The sequence below is a fragment of the Oncorhynchus clarkii genome, chromosome 23 (genome assembly GCF_045791955.1).
Source record: "Oncorhynchus clarkii lewisi isolate Uvic-CL-2024 chromosome 23, UVic_Ocla_1.0, whole genome shotgun sequence".
In the NCBI taxonomy this organism is placed as follows: domain Eukaryota; kingdom Metazoa; phylum Chordata; class Actinopteri; order Salmoniformes; family Salmonidae; genus Oncorhynchus; species Oncorhynchus clarkii.
This window is the reverse complement of record NC_092169.1, coordinates 26,216,345-26,234,472: the sequence shown is the minus strand read 5'-3', so window position 1 is coordinate 26,234,472 and position 18,128 is coordinate 26,216,345. Positions and strand designations below refer to the sequence as shown.

The window sequence follows — 18,128 nt, the reverse complement described above, 5'->3', positions numbered from 1 at the left end:
CGACGACGTAATTATGAAGTTAGGCCTACACTCCAATCTTTAGGACACTCCATATTTCCATACGGGCTAGTTTACCCCATATCTAATGTCACCTAAACAAAGGCAATGCACAAATCGGCATAAACCGACTATATGACATGGTTTAATGATTCCCGATATCATAATATTGTCAAAGAACCATTCGTCTAGATAACTAAATCCGATCATGCTCAACGGAGACCTAGAAACCACAAGCAATGCATTTGATCCAAACATTAGAATAACGACGACTATGAAGTCGATAAAGCAGACAGAGTGGGAAAGTAATCTACCTCAGAAAGTCCAGCCACCCGTCCTTTATAATCGACGGATCCAACTGTAAAGAGAGGAAGTTGTCATTTAGAACTTGAACCGGACTGCGGGTGTTGACGTCCAGCAAAATGAGCGTCCTCTCCATGAACCCCGTTCTCTTCCCCCCGCCGCCGGGTGCAGGTCTCTGGTAGGTCGAAGAAGAGGAGATCACCGACTGCACCATCAGAGCAACGGATACCAGCCACAGCCGGGAGCCTGGGAAGGGGCATGTCGCCGGATTGGGCATCTTCCTGGCTTGGCACCACAGATGGAACACTGCGCCTAAAAACAAGACCGTGCTCTGCTGTTTGAGGGAACGTGAGAGAAGCTATAGCAATACCTTGTAGTTCGAATGCACTCTTCCTATTCATTTGAGCGAAGATATCTGCTCCTTTCTGTCTGTCCGTCTCCCCCCGCCCCTCCGTGTTTTTGGGAGCTGGAGAGGGGAGCGCACGCCCCGGGACAGCCTCCCCGGTAGAGAGGGCCAGGAGCCTGGGGGAGGAGAGGAGGCAGCACCGCCCCTCTTCAGGACTCAGTGGTGGTTCTTCTCTGAGGTATGAGGGTTCATATTTAACCCCTGGGGTGTAGGAGAGAAAACAATGATCAGGGTGATCTATTTATCAGTATGCTAGGACAAGTCCGCATTGCAGAGCTCAACAAGTCCGACTTTTCTTGCTTTTATGACTTGTAAAATTAGGAAAGGGAACCTTTAGAAAAATAAGAGGCTATACTTTTACATAGACACATGACTCAAAAGGTATTAAGATATAGAATATCTTATATAAGATATAGAATATACGCACTTAGCGAGTTGTCTCCAATGCACAATGTAAAAAGAATTACGCACGCTGGTGACTGCCACAAAACATACATTTTCATGTAAATCTGAAAAGCAATTTGTCTGATGCAATGAATTGTGTATGAAACTGTCGTGTATTTGTCCCTCTCGAACAAAACAATACCAACAACTCATGTTAACCAATGGAATGATTAAAAACAAGCGTTGTGAAAACCGTGTATTCAAAACTAGAACTACTAGAAATATTTAGGCTAAGGAACTACTCGAATTTGGTATCTCGTAAATAGCGAAGATTTGTGTTGCTTAGATTACAATTGCAGGGTCATCTAAAAAGCTGAACGTTTTATATTTGATAATTATCTGTGAAACACAAATCTCTTATACATGAAAGTTGGATGCATCTCTACAGTGTCAAGATGGTTTTCATAAAGACATAATTATGCATTTTTAAACAAATGTATATTTCGTTCGTTGGGGAACTAAGAACCCCAATACAATCCATCAAAGAAGACACAAAAACGCACATTCCTAACTAAGCTACATTAATATTTTATACATAAAACGAAAATGTTTAGTCCTAGTAAAACAAGTAAACGTCAACGTAAATAAATGAAATATCAGAGTAGGCCTATTGGTGTTCTTTCTATACTTTTGAATGGAACAGTTTTTAGACGCTGTTATCGAACAGGGCATTTCTTGGTGTACGGTCCTAGATAAGTATGCCTACAAGAAAAGGAGAGTAAATAGCTAGTTAGGCTATGCGGTAACATATATTTTACGCACAAGTAGCCTATTTAACTAGGCTATTTAAGAACACATGCGATCACAAGGCTAATGTTTTCTCACAGTTTGATCTGTGCTAATATGTTTTCTACAGTTTAACCAGTGACTGCATCGAATTTTGCCAACTTTGCCAATCACAGCCTAGCTCAGTCGTATAGCCTGCTTGGTGCGCTTCCAAAAACATATTCAAAACTAATTTAGAACTCTACAGCCAACATATTTAACATACCTATAAAAGCTTTATATAAAGTCTCTCTCCAGATGTTCTTTGATCAGAGGGCCTACACACAGCGTGGTCCCACTTGCAAGTAGAGAAAGGCATTGACCGACGGGATGGGTCGTTGTTATGGTGGTTATCCCAACAACTTCACCTCACCTCGGCTTGGCTCGTCTTGAGCACACCGCCTTACTGTTTGATAACTCTGGTCGTCCGAGGTCGCTGACAATGTACTCCCCTTGATCTACCGTGCAGAAAGTGCATGATGCACTGGGATTGGGAAGATATCCCAAAACATTTGTGTAATCCCTCCTGTTACAGTCAAAATCAATACACGTTTGAACATGTTTAGAGGTTCTATTATCTATTTGAATTAGTGACCGCTGCAACCAACTTTATGTTTTACGCTCCAACGTTAAACCATTCAAACAACTTTTGGAAACCTCGATATTCATTCTGGAAAGTGCGTGAGGCCTGGCTGAAAGGAACAAAGGAAATATGAAGACGCAAACATGGACAGGACATGACTGACACAGCTTGCGGCTGACAGGACATTGCAAATAAACGAGCCAGTTATTGTTATTCATCTCTCATGAGAAAGCTTTATCAACCGTCCATTGCTATGTGAGGAAGAATCAGACACGCACCCCTCATGGTCCTAAGGCAGAACACTGTCTATCTATTCCTAATATTCAAGTCTAATAGCGGGGAGCAAACCTCTGACTTCTTTTCACCCTCTCCAACCTCATACCTCTCTATATATGAATCTCTCCAACCTTCTCTAACTCCTATATAACTCTCTCCATATCACAGTGGGATCTTCGGTTGACCCCTCACTCCGCCAGGAGAAGAGATGAGTCTTTGATATGTCCCGCTGCGGCTGTAGCAGTCCTATGGCAACGGACCAACATCCCTCATCAAGTTACCGTCTTTTACTGCATGTCTATGGCAGATATACTGTAGACGTCATTTGGAGTCTTTTGATGTCAGTTTTGAGATGTCGAAGACATATTGTGTGAAGTGTTTGGGATTGATGGGAATACATAGCATGTGATTTCTATAAAGGTTAGATTTTTCCCTATGAAATGTTACCAAAATGTTAAATAGAACATTACAGTAATTTAGTGCCCACTCTTTGAACGATATGGAGACTGTGAATGCATTTAGTTTTAAAAAACATTGTTCTGATACTCGATACTCAGATAGATGGAAGAGTAAAGCTACAGTCTGTGAGATTTCCAGGAATTCCCAACTAAATGAAATATAATAAAAAATACTTTACACTAGATAAGTACAACTGTGTAATAGGCTACACTAGGTAGCCTAGCGGTTATTAAGAGCATTGGGCCAGTAACTGAAAGGTCGCTGGTTCGAATGTCCGAACCGAATTGGTGAAAAATCTGTCGATGTGCATTTGAGCTAGGCACAACCCTATTTGCTGATGGAATTCACTCTGGATAATAGCGTCTGCTAAATTACTAAATTGTAAAATCAAACAATTGGTGTTGAAAACAAATAGGTTAGCACATTATCACAATTCAATAACATTAAAGTTGTGTTCAAAGGATAGAAAATTAGTAGAAGATGTTTGTGCGTGAATGTTGTCCATTTGCACTCTGTGAGTGAAATTAGGGAACCCGCCACCAAAAGAGTACAGATTGGCTTGCATTTCTCGAGTTGAGCTTGACTTTATCGTATTTCCAATCATTGCAAAGAAAATTAGCCGATTATCATATTCCTTCCGACTTGGAAAATAATGTAGGCTAGCCAACACTCGTTTGCTTCTTTCAACACATTCCGTAATGTCGAATGTTTTCTCATGTCACCTTTTATCGTGTTAATGTAAGCTATTTTTGCCAGTGGCATAAGCTATCGAAAGTGTGTGTGGGTATCGTTGACTGAATAACTACTTTCGGAAGGTTTTGACAAAATAATAACTAAATGTTAAATATTATGACTATATCTTTTCGACCCCGTTTATCGAAGAAAAAGGTAGACCTATTGTATCAACTCTGAAAAATCAAGACAAACTGAACACAACCATAATAGTACTATAATAGACTAATAATAATGACAATTATAATAACAAAAAAACATGGCCTAATAGACGAATCATTTTGTAATATAAACGAATAATAGTCATTTACTTGGGAAAAAAAGAGAAACGTGCAACAGATAGGCCTACCTCTAAGGCAGACTAACGAACACATCTTATCTCCGGAGCTAAACAAAGCAATAGCTTTTTCCTATTATTCCTTTAGGTGTGGTTACATGGCTTTATATAACGGGGTGGTGGATATAGCCTGTATGGCATAGCGTTTAAAGATAGGCCTACATCTGGTTTAAATACATGTCTCTCTCTATATTTGATCTCAATATGTCCAGATTTGCATAACCTACACGTTAGTTAGCTTTTAACTTCTCAGGATTATAACGATAATAATCAGATTTAAACTCTCTTTTTTTCAAAAACACATTCTAACTTTGTCCCAAGTTTTCACACGAGACCCCTGAACTATAACGCAATAAAACAGGCCTCTATGGTAGCCTATTGGAAAATGCAACAAATCAACAGGGTCGAAAATGTAACAGCAATTTCGTTAGTGAAGCAATAATAGCCTAGGGCAAATGCATTACATTGGAAACATATTTTATTGAAATGTATTGAGCTTTATCAGTTGAACATGATTTAAAATATAAATAATACTAGGCCTATATGATTTAGTCACATGCCCTACAATAACATTATTTATTTACAGTTTTGTGGCTATATGGTTTGTTATTTTATATTTAAATCAACGAAATTACGTTGAACCAACGTGGAATATAAATTGAATTGACGTCTGTGTCCAGTGGGATCTGACTTCGATTATACTTCCAAAATAAAATATATTTAAAAAAAACTTTGTCTTGACAGGCACATACATGTGATTTGGAGCATAGGTGTAGAGAGAGACAGCGTGGGCGAAGGAGGGTGGATAAGGCTATTTATTGACACACCACTACCAGGATTGTAACTGTCTTGAACAGGCGATGAAAGGGTCACGGTTTTACGAGGCAGGGTTCACGATCGCTCTTCCGAATGTTGACGACGTGTGAAAGTTGCAGAGGCAGAGAAGTCAGCCTAACACTAGACAAAGGAGCAGCCATGTCCCTGTGTATTATCGTGTCCTTTTTATTTATCTGATTATTAAACCAATGTAATGGTGTGCTTTGCTAAACTGTCTTATCGGTTTACATTTCTCGTTTTATGGCTTACACTAACATGTAGGGCTCCGATTCCAAAATGTAAAAACATGATATTTTAAATTGAATTAGTCGCTACAAGTAAGACATTGTCGTTTGTAGGCTAATTGTTCGTATGCCTAAATGCGATTGAAAATTCAAAATAATTTAGAAATAATAATTGTTAGGCTATTAATTATAAATGATTTGCAAATTATAAATCATTGCTGACTCAGGCCCAAAACATTGACTCGTAGTAATAACATATTATTGGCTTTAAAATACAACCCTGCTGTTATTACTGTGCTAATTAAATCCGTTTAATGACCATATCATGTGAAATTAAATCAAATTACTCACACTGGGAGGGTAAACGAACAACTTGTTGAGTTGAAGAGGCTCTAGTAAAATTTGACTCCAGAGCTGGTGCTGAAATGGGAAAGGGGAGTCAGCACTGCCATCTGGTGGAATACTGTATAGCACGTTCTAGAAAAATCGACTGCAGTTTAACCCAACTTGATGATGACGATGCTGCTGTTTACAAAGATTATGATGAGAATTATGACGGTGACAATGATGAGGATGATTATGATGATGCTGATTGTGAAAAAATAGCTTGAGAGAGAAAAACTGTGATGAAGGCCTTTGAGTAGGCCTACAAAATGAACACACACACACACACACACACACAGCATGAAAGGGTCTGTCAGTAGACAACGATTGTGATCTCTGCAGAGAGCGACAGACAGTCGCTCCCTGCAGGGAAGTGGCTGATGATAGGGCATATCCTGCCTGCTATTTTTAGACGGTAGTGGCACTCAACATGACATTACGTCATTGTGCTGCACACATGCCCGTTCTCTCTCTCGGCCCCCTCTCTCTTCTCTCTGCTCCAAGTGTGGCTCTCCAGATGCTATGCCGATTCCAAGAGCCAGCGTAAAAACCCTAACCACGTGACCCAACCATCGCCGACGTCCCTCTGCAGCTCATTCAGCATGATGGCTGCTGATGCTGCAGCAGCTTCATCCTCAACACACCGCACCGCACTTCATTCCTGCAGCCTGCTGTTGTTTAACTTCTCTATCCTTCTCATCATCATATTCTTTCTCCCAGCTCCGGCGAAGGGATTGCTTGGTGTACGCCCAGAGAACACTAAAGCCGGTGAACTGTCTGTGCAAGACGGGCTGCTCCAGGCGACCGAGGGGACGCGGTTCATGCTGCGGGTTTACTACGCAGCATCCCCGGTTACACAGAGAGCCCAGAACCGCTCTGGGAGCGGGAGACCAGAGGGTGCAGCTGCCGCACCATGGATCGCCTTCATAGAGGAGCCAGGAGGAGAGCGAGAGAGAGGAGAGGGGGAGAACATGGTCAGTTTATTTAGTGTATTGACCATTTACCCATAACGCTATATGTGACATATGTTTAATTAAATTGCTTATATATTGTGTTTAAATGTCAATTTGTTTTTAGGTCCATTCCAAACGGAACCCGTGCGTGGACGAGCATGCGCGGAGTTCTGACATCGAACTCCTGGGTTCCTTCAGGTCTGCATCCAGCCATAACTCCGTTCTAGGTTCGTTTATAGTTACATGTTTTTATCGTTGTTGAATCGTCGAATGTTCAAAAAAAGTGTCTTGTGTTATTGTGCGTTTTTATTTTGTCTGATGAGGACCTTTGTGTTATTTGATTCTGATTCCATAGTGGAGCTGCTCGCCAAAGACCTGCGCAAAGATGAGCGGATAAAATACTACTCCATTTGCGCGTTTGATGGGGTGAAGTGGGAACATTTCACCACCAGAGACTTCTGGCTAGCCGTGGTGGAGCGACCCCCGCAAGCGGACGTGTGGCTCCAGTTGGGGGTGTCGGTGATGCTACTGGGGCTCTCTGCGCTCTGCAGTGGGCTGAACATCAGCATGCTCGCCCTGGATCCCGTTGAGCTCCGGGTCCTCCAAAACAGCGGCACCGAGAAGGAACAAAAATATGCGCACAAGATCGAATCTGTGCGTAAACATGGCAACTACATCCTGTGTACTGTGGTGCTGGGCAATGTGCTGACCAACACCTGTTTTGTAGTGTGGATGTGCCAGATTATAGGGATGACTCCCACCTCCCTTGCTACCTGCACTTTCGGTATATTCTTTATAGGAGAGATCTTGCCTCACTCTGTGGCGTCCAGACACAGCCTCGCCATCGCCTCCAAAACCATCTGGGCCACCCGGCTTCTAATGCTGGTCTCCTTCCCCATCTCCTACCCCGTCTCCAAACTCCTAGACATCATGCTCCACCAGGAGATCAGTAACTTCTACACCAGAGAGAAACTGGTTGCCATGCTGCGCGTCACAGACCCCTACCACGATCTGGTCAAAGAAGAACTCAACATCATCCAGGGTGCTCTGGAGTTGCGCACCAAGAATGTAGAAGTTGTTCACACTCCGCTGGCGGACTGTTACATGCTCTCCTCGGATGCTGTTCTAGACTTCTGTACGATGTCTGACGTCATGCAGAGCGGGTTCACCCGGATCCCGGTCTATGAGAACGACAGGTCCAACATCGTTGATATCCTGTTCGTCAAAGACCTGGCGTTCGTGGACCCGGATGACTGCACCCCGCTGAAGACCATCACCCAGTTCTACAAACACCCCATGCACTGTGTGTTCAGCGATACCAAACTGGATGTGATGCTGGAGGAGTTCAAGAGAGGTAATAGAGTTAGGTGTACACTGTTGTAGAGATGAAAAAAAATGTATGCAGAATCAGGTAACATATAAAGAGTTAAATATTATAGGAAATGCACCACCATTTTTAGAAACAGCTGGAGGTGCATTCTCCAGAGATATACCTGCAACCATCAGAGCACTTGAACCAATGAGCTCACAAGTTCAAATCACATGATTACTGCAATTCAGGAACCTCTACCATGTTGCACATGATCTATGATAAAACAAATATTATATTGTTCAGCAGGTGCTGTGCTCGTTTGACAAGAAGTTGTGTATACTGTAGCTAAGTGCCATGAGAGTGTTCAAGTTAACCCCTACACATTCCATCACACCACTTCCCTCTTCCTGAAAAGCAGAGGATCCAGGGTGTATTTAAATCCAGTGATGCTTTGAAGAGTCCGTCATATAAGATGATAAGGGCTCAGCAGGTTCAAGTGGAGGTAATTGGTATAGGCTACTGCAAGGTTTTCTAAACTCAGTCCTGGGGACCCCAAAGGGAGCACATTTAGTTTTTTGCCTTAGCACAGCTGATTCAAATAATCAGAGCTTGATGATGAGTTGATTATTTGAATCAGCTGTGTAGTGTTAGGGCAAAAAACAAAATGTGCACCCGTTGGGGTCCCCAGGCCCAAGTTTGGGAAACGCTGGGCTACTGTATTTCAGGGAAGAGTTTTAAGCCGTATCTATAATCCATAAAACCAACAACTTCCTTGAAGCTACCCAGGAATGAACTGGGACAGTTTAGAGAGAGTAGCAAGGTTATCTATATGTTTTACAGATTATGCTAATTATAGTCTTGTGATTGCTTTAGCTGATTTGGTTCTGGATTATGCCAATGCTTATGATACAAATGTCCTGTTTTCCTTATGGTAATTGCTTTGGATAACCTGTGTTTATCACCCGTCTCAGGAATCCATAGAATGGCATTGAGTTGAAAGAGCTCAGTGAAGCGGTACATCCCACAGTAGAACAGGAATGAAACAGGACTGAAGTGCTGCAGTCTGAAGAGAAGTGACATATTGACAGTAAACGGTCCTTAGTGTTTCCATCCATGTAAGAATGTCAAAGGGAGCTGGAGGCTTTTCTGATTCCCATGACAACCAGAGTATAAATCATTCAGCCGTCAGCCAGGAGGCTGGGTAGGTGTGTGTGTCTTTTTGTTGAACTATCCTTGTGAGTACTATCCTCACAATGATAGTAAAAAAAGGAAAATTCAGACAAGTGGGGACATTTTGCCGGTCCCCTCGAGGAAAAATGCTATTTCTGGCTTAGGGGTAAGGGTTAGGGTTACAATTAGGGTTATGGTTAGGTTTAGGGTTTAGGGTTAGGTATAGTTTTAGGGTCAGGGGTTTGGGGTTTGGGCTTAAGGTTGGCGGCAGGTAGTGGCATGTAGCCTAGTGGTTAGAGCGTTGGACTAGTAACCTGAAAGGTTGCGAGATCGAATCCCCGAGCTGACAAGGTGAAGATCTGTCGTTCTGCCCCTGAACAAGGCAGTTAACCCACTGTTCCTAGGCCGTCATTGAAAATAAGAATTTGTTCTTAACTTACTTGCCTAGTTAAATAAAGGTAAATAAAAAAAGGTTAGGGAAAATAGGATTTTGGATGGGAATAAATTATTTGGTCCCCACAAGAATAGCAATACAAAACTGTGTTTGTGTGGGTGCACACTCAGTACTTCGTTAGGCGCTATACAAAAGTAAAAGTGGATTTTTGAGTGGGTGAAATGAACAGACATAATGTTTCTCGTATGTATTGCATAATACACAGAAGTAGAATAGATTTGATGTGCTCTGACTGTTGGCAGGAATCAAACTGGAGGCTTTGGGACAGAGACGGCAGTGTCCACTAGGATGAGAGATTATGTAACAGGACTAGGGCTTCACTCAGATGCTATTCAGATTGTCAGGGTTGGTTTGTCCATGAGGGCTCAGAGATGGTAATCTGATTTATTCAGAATGAAGGGTTTAATGATGAGAAGGATGACTTGGGGAAATGAGTTGGATGAGAGGGCCTTATTCAATCAACATTTATTTTGTGGTGTGATTAAAAGTAACATTCCCATTTTCAACTCACATTCATCATCATCTGGTTGTCTAGAGGCGCCAGAAGGAAAAGTTGGGCTTCCATCGCAGACGCAGTCTCCTCCTCCTCCCTCAGTCCGGTGTCACATTTAAACTGGTCCACATACATGATATCTGGGTTGCCCCTTCGGGTGGATTCATGCTGTGGTTGCCAGAGAATCAGTTCACTGACAGGGATGTCCTTTTGTCGGTAGGAATGTCTGAGGAGAGCATATATTGTTCATATATTTTGTTAGTTACTGTATATTGTTATGTTTCTCATACCCCTCAAAAAACAGACACAAGTTTTGATTGAACAATAGAACCATTCAAAGCAGTTGGTCCTGCAGAATCATGACATTTTATAGGAGCTAACTGACTATCAAATGTTAAGTTACATATCCATGTGAGGGGGAGAGGATGAGAGTAACGAGAGAACCCTGCTGAATCCGACCTTCACTTCTAATCCTCATGTCAGCAGGCCATCACTGGGGAGAGGCAGAAGTGTGTAGCGGTCAGGAAGTGTGTGTGTGTGTGTGTGTGTGTGTGTGTGTGTGTGTGTGTGTGTGTGTGTGTGTGTGTGTGTGTGTGTGTGTGTGTGTGTGTGTGTGTGTGTGTGTGTGTGTGTGAGCTATTGGTAACCTGGCTGTGGCACCATAAAAAATTCAGTTCCAACCTTTACCTCTTCCCCTCCTTTCCTTTTCTCTTCATCTCCTCACCTTTCTCTGCAGCTGTGATGGAGGCTGTTTCGGGAAGGCAATAGGGTTAGGAGGGAGGTGGGGAGTCTTACATGAAATGCCACAGTGACTAAATCGTTCACAAGCCATGGAAATAAACCACAGCGTCTCTGTTGTTGTATTGGACTGACACACAAGGCAGTGTACTTGTAAATTGTTATGTAAGATGCTAGCAATGTCAGTGCTTTTCATAGTGGACAGTTTTTTTAAAATCCTCAAACTAAGAGGATTTGATAGTTGAACAAGAGTTAGACTCAATATGGAGTAGAGTTCCAATCTCAAAAGGTTTGATATGCAGTAGGAGGCTTCATGATGCTGTGTGGGCATGCGTTCATGCTATGTCTGTGTGCACGCAGTTCATTCATGCATATGTATGAGAGTTTAAAAACATGCATCTTTGTGTGTTTATGTTTGTGGGTGTGTGTGTGAGTGTAGGTGTGTGGGCATGTGTGTGCCTGGAGTTGCCAAGCAGCAGTATGGCTAGTGAGTCTACTCATCAGAACCAGGCTTCCTCAGACTGGTTACGTAATCTCAGGATGTGTTTATGTAACCACCAAGTTTTCCTGACTGTCAAAATGTCTCTATTAATCACCCCCTGCCCACTGACACACACACACACAGACACAGACACACACACACACACACACACACACACACACACACACACACACACACACACACACACACACGCACACGCACACGCACACACGCACACGCACACACACTGCTGAGGGTATTTTCATTTGGGATCTGGCCAGTTCTCAGTAATAATAACACACATATATGACTTATCTACAGTATGTACTGTATGACTGACTCATATCAGCAGGGGAGGGCATCAATCTCAGGCTTAACGGCTACTTACTGTAAGAGTCTCCTGATTGGTGTTGTGTTGATTTTTTATCTGCTTTAATGACAGAAGGATTTCCAGACTCACCACAAATAGATCCTACTATCCGTTTCTCTAACCTCTCTCGCTCTCTCTCTCTCTCCCTCTCTCTCTCGCTCCCTCTCTCTCTCTCTTTCCCTCCCTCCCTCCCTCCCTTTCTTTCTTTCTTTCTTTCTTTCTTTCTTTCTTTCTTTCTTTCTTTCTTTCTTTCTTTCTTCCCTCTCTCTCTCTCTCTCTCTCTCTCTCTCTCTCTCTCTCTCTCTAATAACTCTGTATTCACCCCTCTCTCTCTCCCTCCCTCCACCATCCTTTCCCCCTTCCCCTCCTTTGCCTTCCTCTCTCTCTCTCTCTCTCTCTCTCTCTCTCTCTCTCTGTCTCTCTCTCTCTCCTTCTCCTCTCTCTCCTAGGTAAATCCCATCTGGCTATAGTCCACAGGGTGAATAGTGAAGGGGAGGGAGATCCATTCTACGAGGTCCTGGGAATCGTTACTTTGGAGGATGTTATCGAAGAAATCATCAAGTCTGAGATTGTGGACGAGACAGACCTCTTCAGTATGTACAATTTAAAAACTCTCTCTCGGTTTCCCTGTTCCTGCCTCCATCTATGCTATTTATCCCACCAATATCCCTTCCTGCTGCTCCCATCACCTGATCTGATGCATAATTAATCAGAAGTAATGAACTTATCCTATAGATAATTACCACTGGGTTAATTGGGGCTTAATGCTCTCTCTCCAGTGTGTGTGTTAGTGAGAGAGACAACGAGAGCGAGAGAGGGAGGGGGGAGAGAAAGCGAGAGAAAGCGAGATACTGTATTTATACCTAGTGACCTCATCTAAAGAGCCTTTTGTTTTACCGGCTACAGTATTGGACTGGCAAATGCATTTCATGGTGAATTGTGTTGCTCATTGTCCTTGCACTGTACATTGTTTATTTTTCATTATGCTGTATTATCAAATATTGCATATTTCTTCCATGTAAGATACAACCACCAATGGGGTAAACACTGTGTGCATAATAACAGACTTCCCTAACCCTTTTTGGGAACATCATTGACGTTTCAAACCTGTTACATGTTTAATTGCAAGGAGACTGTATACTGTATAAAGTAGGCTCCCATGGTAAGAGAGAGAGAGAGAAAGAGAGGGGTAAAAAGAGTAGAGAGAACGTGTGTGTGTGTGTGTGTGTGTGTGTGTGTGTGTGTGTGTGTGTGTGTGTGTGTGTGTGTGTGTGTGTGTGTGTGTGTGTGTGTGTGTGTGTGTGTGTGTGCGTGCGTGCGTGTGTGTGTGTTAGGGTTGAGTATCTGTGACCGGTATCCCGGGACTTCCTGACCAAGCTCCTCCCCATTTCCCGAGAAAATAATGATGGGTCACTTGGACCAATAAAATCAAAATGTTATGTCACACCAATTTGTTTCACATTTGTTTATTTCACCTTTATTTAACCATGTAGGCTAGTAGAGAACAAGTTCTCATTGACAACTGCAACCTGGTCAAGATAAAGCAAAGCAGTTAGACACATACAACAACACAGAGTTACACATAGAATAAACAAACATACAATCAATAATACAGCACAAAAGTCTATATACAGTGAGTGCAAATGAGGTAGGATAAGAGAGGTAAGGCAATAAATAGGCCATGGTGGCAAAGTAATTACAATATAGCAATTAAACATTGGAATGGTAGATGTGCAGAATATGAATGTGCAAATAGAGATACTGGGGTGCAAAGGAGCAAGATAAATAAATAAATACAGAATGGGGATGAGGTAGTTGGATGGGCTATTTACAGATGGGCTATGTACAGGTGCAGCGATCTGTGAGCTGCTCTGACGGCTGGTGCTTAAAGCTAGTGAGGGAGATATGAGTCTCCAGTGATTTTTGCAGTTCGTTCCAGTCATTGGCAGCAGAGAAGTGGAAGGGAAGGCGGCCAAAGGAAGTGTTGGCTTTGGGGGTGACCAGTGAGATATATCTGCTGGAGCGCGTGCTACGGGTGGGTGCTGCTATGATGACCAGTGAGCTGAGATACGGCGGGGCTTTACCTAGCAGAGACTTGTAGATGACCTGGAGCCAGTGGGTTTGGCGACGAGTATGAATCAAGGGCCAGCCAACGAGTGCTGGGTAGTATATGGGGCTTTGGTGACAAAACGGATGGCACAGTGATAGACTACATCCAGTTTGTTGAGTAGAGTGTTAGAGGCTATTTTATAGATGACATCACCGAAGTTGAGATCGGTAGGATGGTTAGTTTTACAAGGGTATGTTTGGCAGCATGAGTGAAGGATGCTATGTTACGAAATAGGAAGCCTATTCTAGATTTAATTTTGGATTGGAGATGCTTAATGTGAGCCTGGAAGGAGAGTTTAAAGTCTAAGCAGAAACCTAGGTATTTGTAGTTGTCCACATATTCTAAGTCAGAACTGTCCAGAGTAGTGATGCTGGACGGGAGGGCAGGTGCGGGCAGCGATCGGTTGAAGAGCATGCATTTAGTTTCACTTGCATTGAAGAGCATTTGGAGGTTAGTTAATAACGCAGTGTCCAAAGAAGGGCCAGAGGTGGCTTAAACCTCCCCAATTTTAGAATGTACTACTGGGCTGCACAGTCTAGGTTTCTGGCTCAGAGGTTTGACAATGGTCCCTCTCCCTCATGGTTGAACATTGAAAAGCTTGAGGTAAATGATGACACTGGGGCAGAATTGTTTTACAAATGGGACAGAAAATCTATAAAAACCATCACAGACAACCCTTTAATCATACATTCTGTCCTGGCATGGTGCAAACTGCATGAGCTGTTCGGACGAGGGGGATTCCTTTCCCCTAAAACCCCTTTATGGAACAATAGATTGATCCCTATGTTTTTCCAGAATAGTAACTTTAGACCATGGTCTGATAAGGGGATCACTCTTCTGGAACATTGTTACGAGGAGGGAGTTCTTATGTCTTTTGATCAGCTGAAACAGAAATACCACTTGCCTAACAGGGACTTCTTTAGCTACCTACAACTACGAAACTTTATTAGGGTGACTCTCAAGGGACAATGGAACCTACCTAAGATGTCACCTATTGAGCAACTCTGCCACGCAGACCAACCACTGTTCAAGACCATTTCCCGTGTTTACGATGCTCTTATGTCAGGACTAACACTGCCTGGGCTAGATAAACCCCGACTTAGATGGGAAAAAGATCTGGGTATTGATCTTGATGAGGATCTATGGAGTGACCTATGCAGGGATGGTGTTACATCCACATTGAACTCCAGATACAGACTGATCCAGTTTAATTTCCTCCATCAGCTCTATATCACCCTATCTAGACTGCACAAGTTCAACCCAGATATCTCCTCCCTATGTTTTAGATGTGGCTCAGATGAAGGAACATTCCTCCATTCCACTTGGCAGTGTTCAAAACTACACGGTTTCTGGCAGGGGATATGCGATACCATATCCTCAATTCACGGGGTTGCATTCCCTTTAGACCCGGATGTCTGTCTACTGGGTAACTTTACTAACACCAATCTTAGGCAAAGCCATACTATAAAGCTAACAGAAATATTGCTAGCGATTGCCAAGAAATGTATTGCCTTGAAATGGAAATTGGATTCCTCCCTGCCAGTTGCAATGTGGCTATCGGAAGTTAATAGTTGTATCCCTTTGGAGAAAATCACTTTCTGCTTGAGGAATAAGATAAAGACATTTTACAGAATTTGGCAACCTTTTATTGACTATATGGAGAATCTCCCCCCAAATCTCATTGATTGAATCTATATATAATCCTCACATAATGTTTCACACGTAATGTATAATATGTAGGCTACGGCAGGTGATCCAATGTCTAGTTATTATTATTTTTTCTTATTGTATGTTTGTTTATATAATAATTTATTTATTTTTGTTACGCTCGTCTGTTACTGTCACTTTGTCCTATCGTTGTCTAATATCGTTTCACCTTTGTTTTGAATGTTCTTAATTGGAAAATGCAAAAATAAAATATTTTTAAAAAAGAAGGGCCAGAGGTATACAAAATGGTGTCGTCTGCGTAGAGGTGGATCAGAGAATCACCAGCAGAAAGAGCGACATCATTGATGTATACAGAGAAGAGAGTTGGCCCGAGAATTGAACCCTGTGGCACCCTCATAGAGACTGCCAGGGGTGCGGACAACAGGCCCTCCGATTTGACACACTGAACTCTATCAGAGAAGTAGTTGGTGAACCAGGCAAGGCAATCATTTGAGAAGCCAAGGCTGCTGAGTCTGCCAATATGAGTGTGGTGATTGACAGAGTTGAAAGCATTGGCCAGGTCGATGAATACGTCTGCACAGTAATGTCTCTTATCGATGGCAGTTATGATGTCGTTTATGACCTTGAGCGTGGCTGAGGTGCACCCATGACCAGCTCTGAAACTAGATTGCATAGCAGAGTAGGTACGGTGGGATTCGAAATGGTTGGTAATCTGTTTGTTAACTTGGCTTTCAAAGACCTTAGAAAGGCAGGGTAGGATAGATATAGCAGTTTGGGTATAGAGTGTCTTCCCCTTTGAAGAGGGGGGTGACCACGGCAGCTTTCCAATCTTTGGAAATCTCAGACAATACGAAAGAGAGGTTAAACAGGCTAGTAATTGGGGTTGCAACAATTTAGGCAGATAATTTTAGGAAGAGAGAGTCCAGATTGTCTAGCCCGGCTGATTTGTAGGGGTCCAGATTTTACAGCAATTTCAGAACATCAGCTATTTGGATTTGGGTGAAGGAGAAATGGGGGAGGCTTGGGCGAGTTGCTGTAGGGGGTTGCAGGGCTATTGACCGGGGTAGGGGTAGCCAGATGGAAGGCATGGCCAGCTGTATTCAATGCTTATTGAAATTATCAATTATAGTGGATTTATCGGTGGTGACAGTGTTTCCTAGCCTCAGTGCAGTGGTCAGCTGGGAGGAGGTGCTCTTATTCTCCATGGACTTTACAGTGTCCCAGAACATTTTTGAGTTTGTGCTACAGGATGCAAATTTCTGCTTTAAAAAGCTAGCCTTAGCTTTCCTAACTGCCTGTGTATATTGGTTCCTAACTTCCCTGAAAAGTTGCATATCACGGGGGCTATTCGATACTAATGCAGAACGCCACAGGATGTGGATCCTCTACTGACAGGATGAGGTCAATATCCTTCCTGGATACCCGGGCCAGGTCGATAAGAAAGACCTGCTCACTGAAGTGTTTTAGGGAGCGTTTGACAGTGATGAGGGGTGGTCATTTGACCGCTGACCCATTACGGATGTAGGTAATGAGGCAGTGATCGAAAACAGCAGAGGTGTATTTGGAGGGCAAGTTGGTTAGGATGATATCTATGAGGGTGCCCGTGTTTACGGATTTGGGGTTGTACCTGGTGGGTTCATTGATCATTTGTGTGTGATTGAGGGCATCAAACTTAGACTGTAGGATGGCCGGGATGTTAAGCATGTCCCAGTTTAGGTCAGCTAGCAGCACGAGCTCTGAAGATAGATGGGGGGCAATCAGTTCACATATGGTGTCCAGGGCACAGCTGAGGGCAGAGGGTGGTCTATAGCAAGCGGCAGCGGTGAGAGACTTGTTTCTGGAAAGGTGGATTTTAAAAGTAGAAGCTCGAATTGTTTGGGTACAGACCTGGATAGTAAGACAGAACTCTGCAGGCTATCTCTGCAGTAGATTGCAACATCGCCCCCTTTGGCAGTTCTATCTTGTCGGGAAATGTTATAGTTAGGGATGGAAATTTCAGGTGTTTTGGTGGTCTTCCTAAGCCAGGATTCAGACAAGGCTAAGACATCTGGGTTGGCAGAGTGTGCTAAAGCAGTGAATAAAACAAACTTAGGGAGGATGGCTTCTAATTTTAACATGCAGGACACCAAGGCTTTTACGGTTACAGAAGTCAACAAATGAGAGCACCTGGGGAATAGGAGTGGAGCTAGGCACTGCAGGGCCTGGATTAACCTCTACACCGCTAGAGGAACAGAGGAGGAGTAGGATAAGGGTACGGCTAAAGACTATAAGAACTGGTCGTCTAGTACGTTCAGAACAGAGAGTAAAATGAGCAGGTTTCTGGGCGCAAAAGAGTAGATTCAAGGCATAATGTACAGACAAAGGTATGGTAGGATGTGAGTACATTGGAGGTAAACCTAGGTATTGAGTAATGATGAGAGAGATATTGTCTCTAGAGACGTTTAAACCAGGTGATGTCACCGCATATGTGGGAGGTGGAATTAAATGGTTGGTTAACTTTTTAGGGATGGGGGCAGTATTTGGAAGTTTGGATGACTGAGGTGCCCAAAGTAAACTGCCTGTTACTCAGGCACAGAAGCTAGGATATGCGTATGCATGGTAGTATTGGATAGAAAACACTAAAGTTTCTAAA

General features: G+C 43.0%; 2 protein-coding genes across 2 annotated transcripts in view; one reads left to right on the top strand and one right to left on the bottom strand.

Moving 5' to 3' along the window:
• Window positions 1-599, bottom strand: part of LOC139381626 (inactive heparanase-2-like) — a 116,312-nt gene extending 115,713 nt beyond the window's left edge. Inside the window, exon 1 of the mRNA XM_071125291.1 lies at window positions 312-599. Coding sequence (XP_070981392.1) covers window positions 312-577 — 266 coding nt within the window. The 5' untranslated portion in view covers window positions 578-599. The remainder of the gene's footprint in view (window positions 1-311) is intronic.
• Window positions 600-6,177: 5,578 nt separating this feature from the next.
• Window positions 6,178-18,128, top strand: part of LOC139381064 (metal transporter CNNM4-like) — a 31,020-nt gene continuing 19,069 nt past the window's right edge. Inside the window, 5 exon segments of the mRNA XM_071124272.1 lie at window positions 6,178-6,216; window positions 6,218-6,721; window positions 6,825-6,927; window positions 7,056-8,054; window positions 12,168-12,311. Of these exon segments, the coding sequence (XP_070980373.1) occupies window positions 6,178-6,216; window positions 6,218-6,721; window positions 6,825-6,927; window positions 7,056-8,054; window positions 12,168-12,311 (1,789 nt within the window).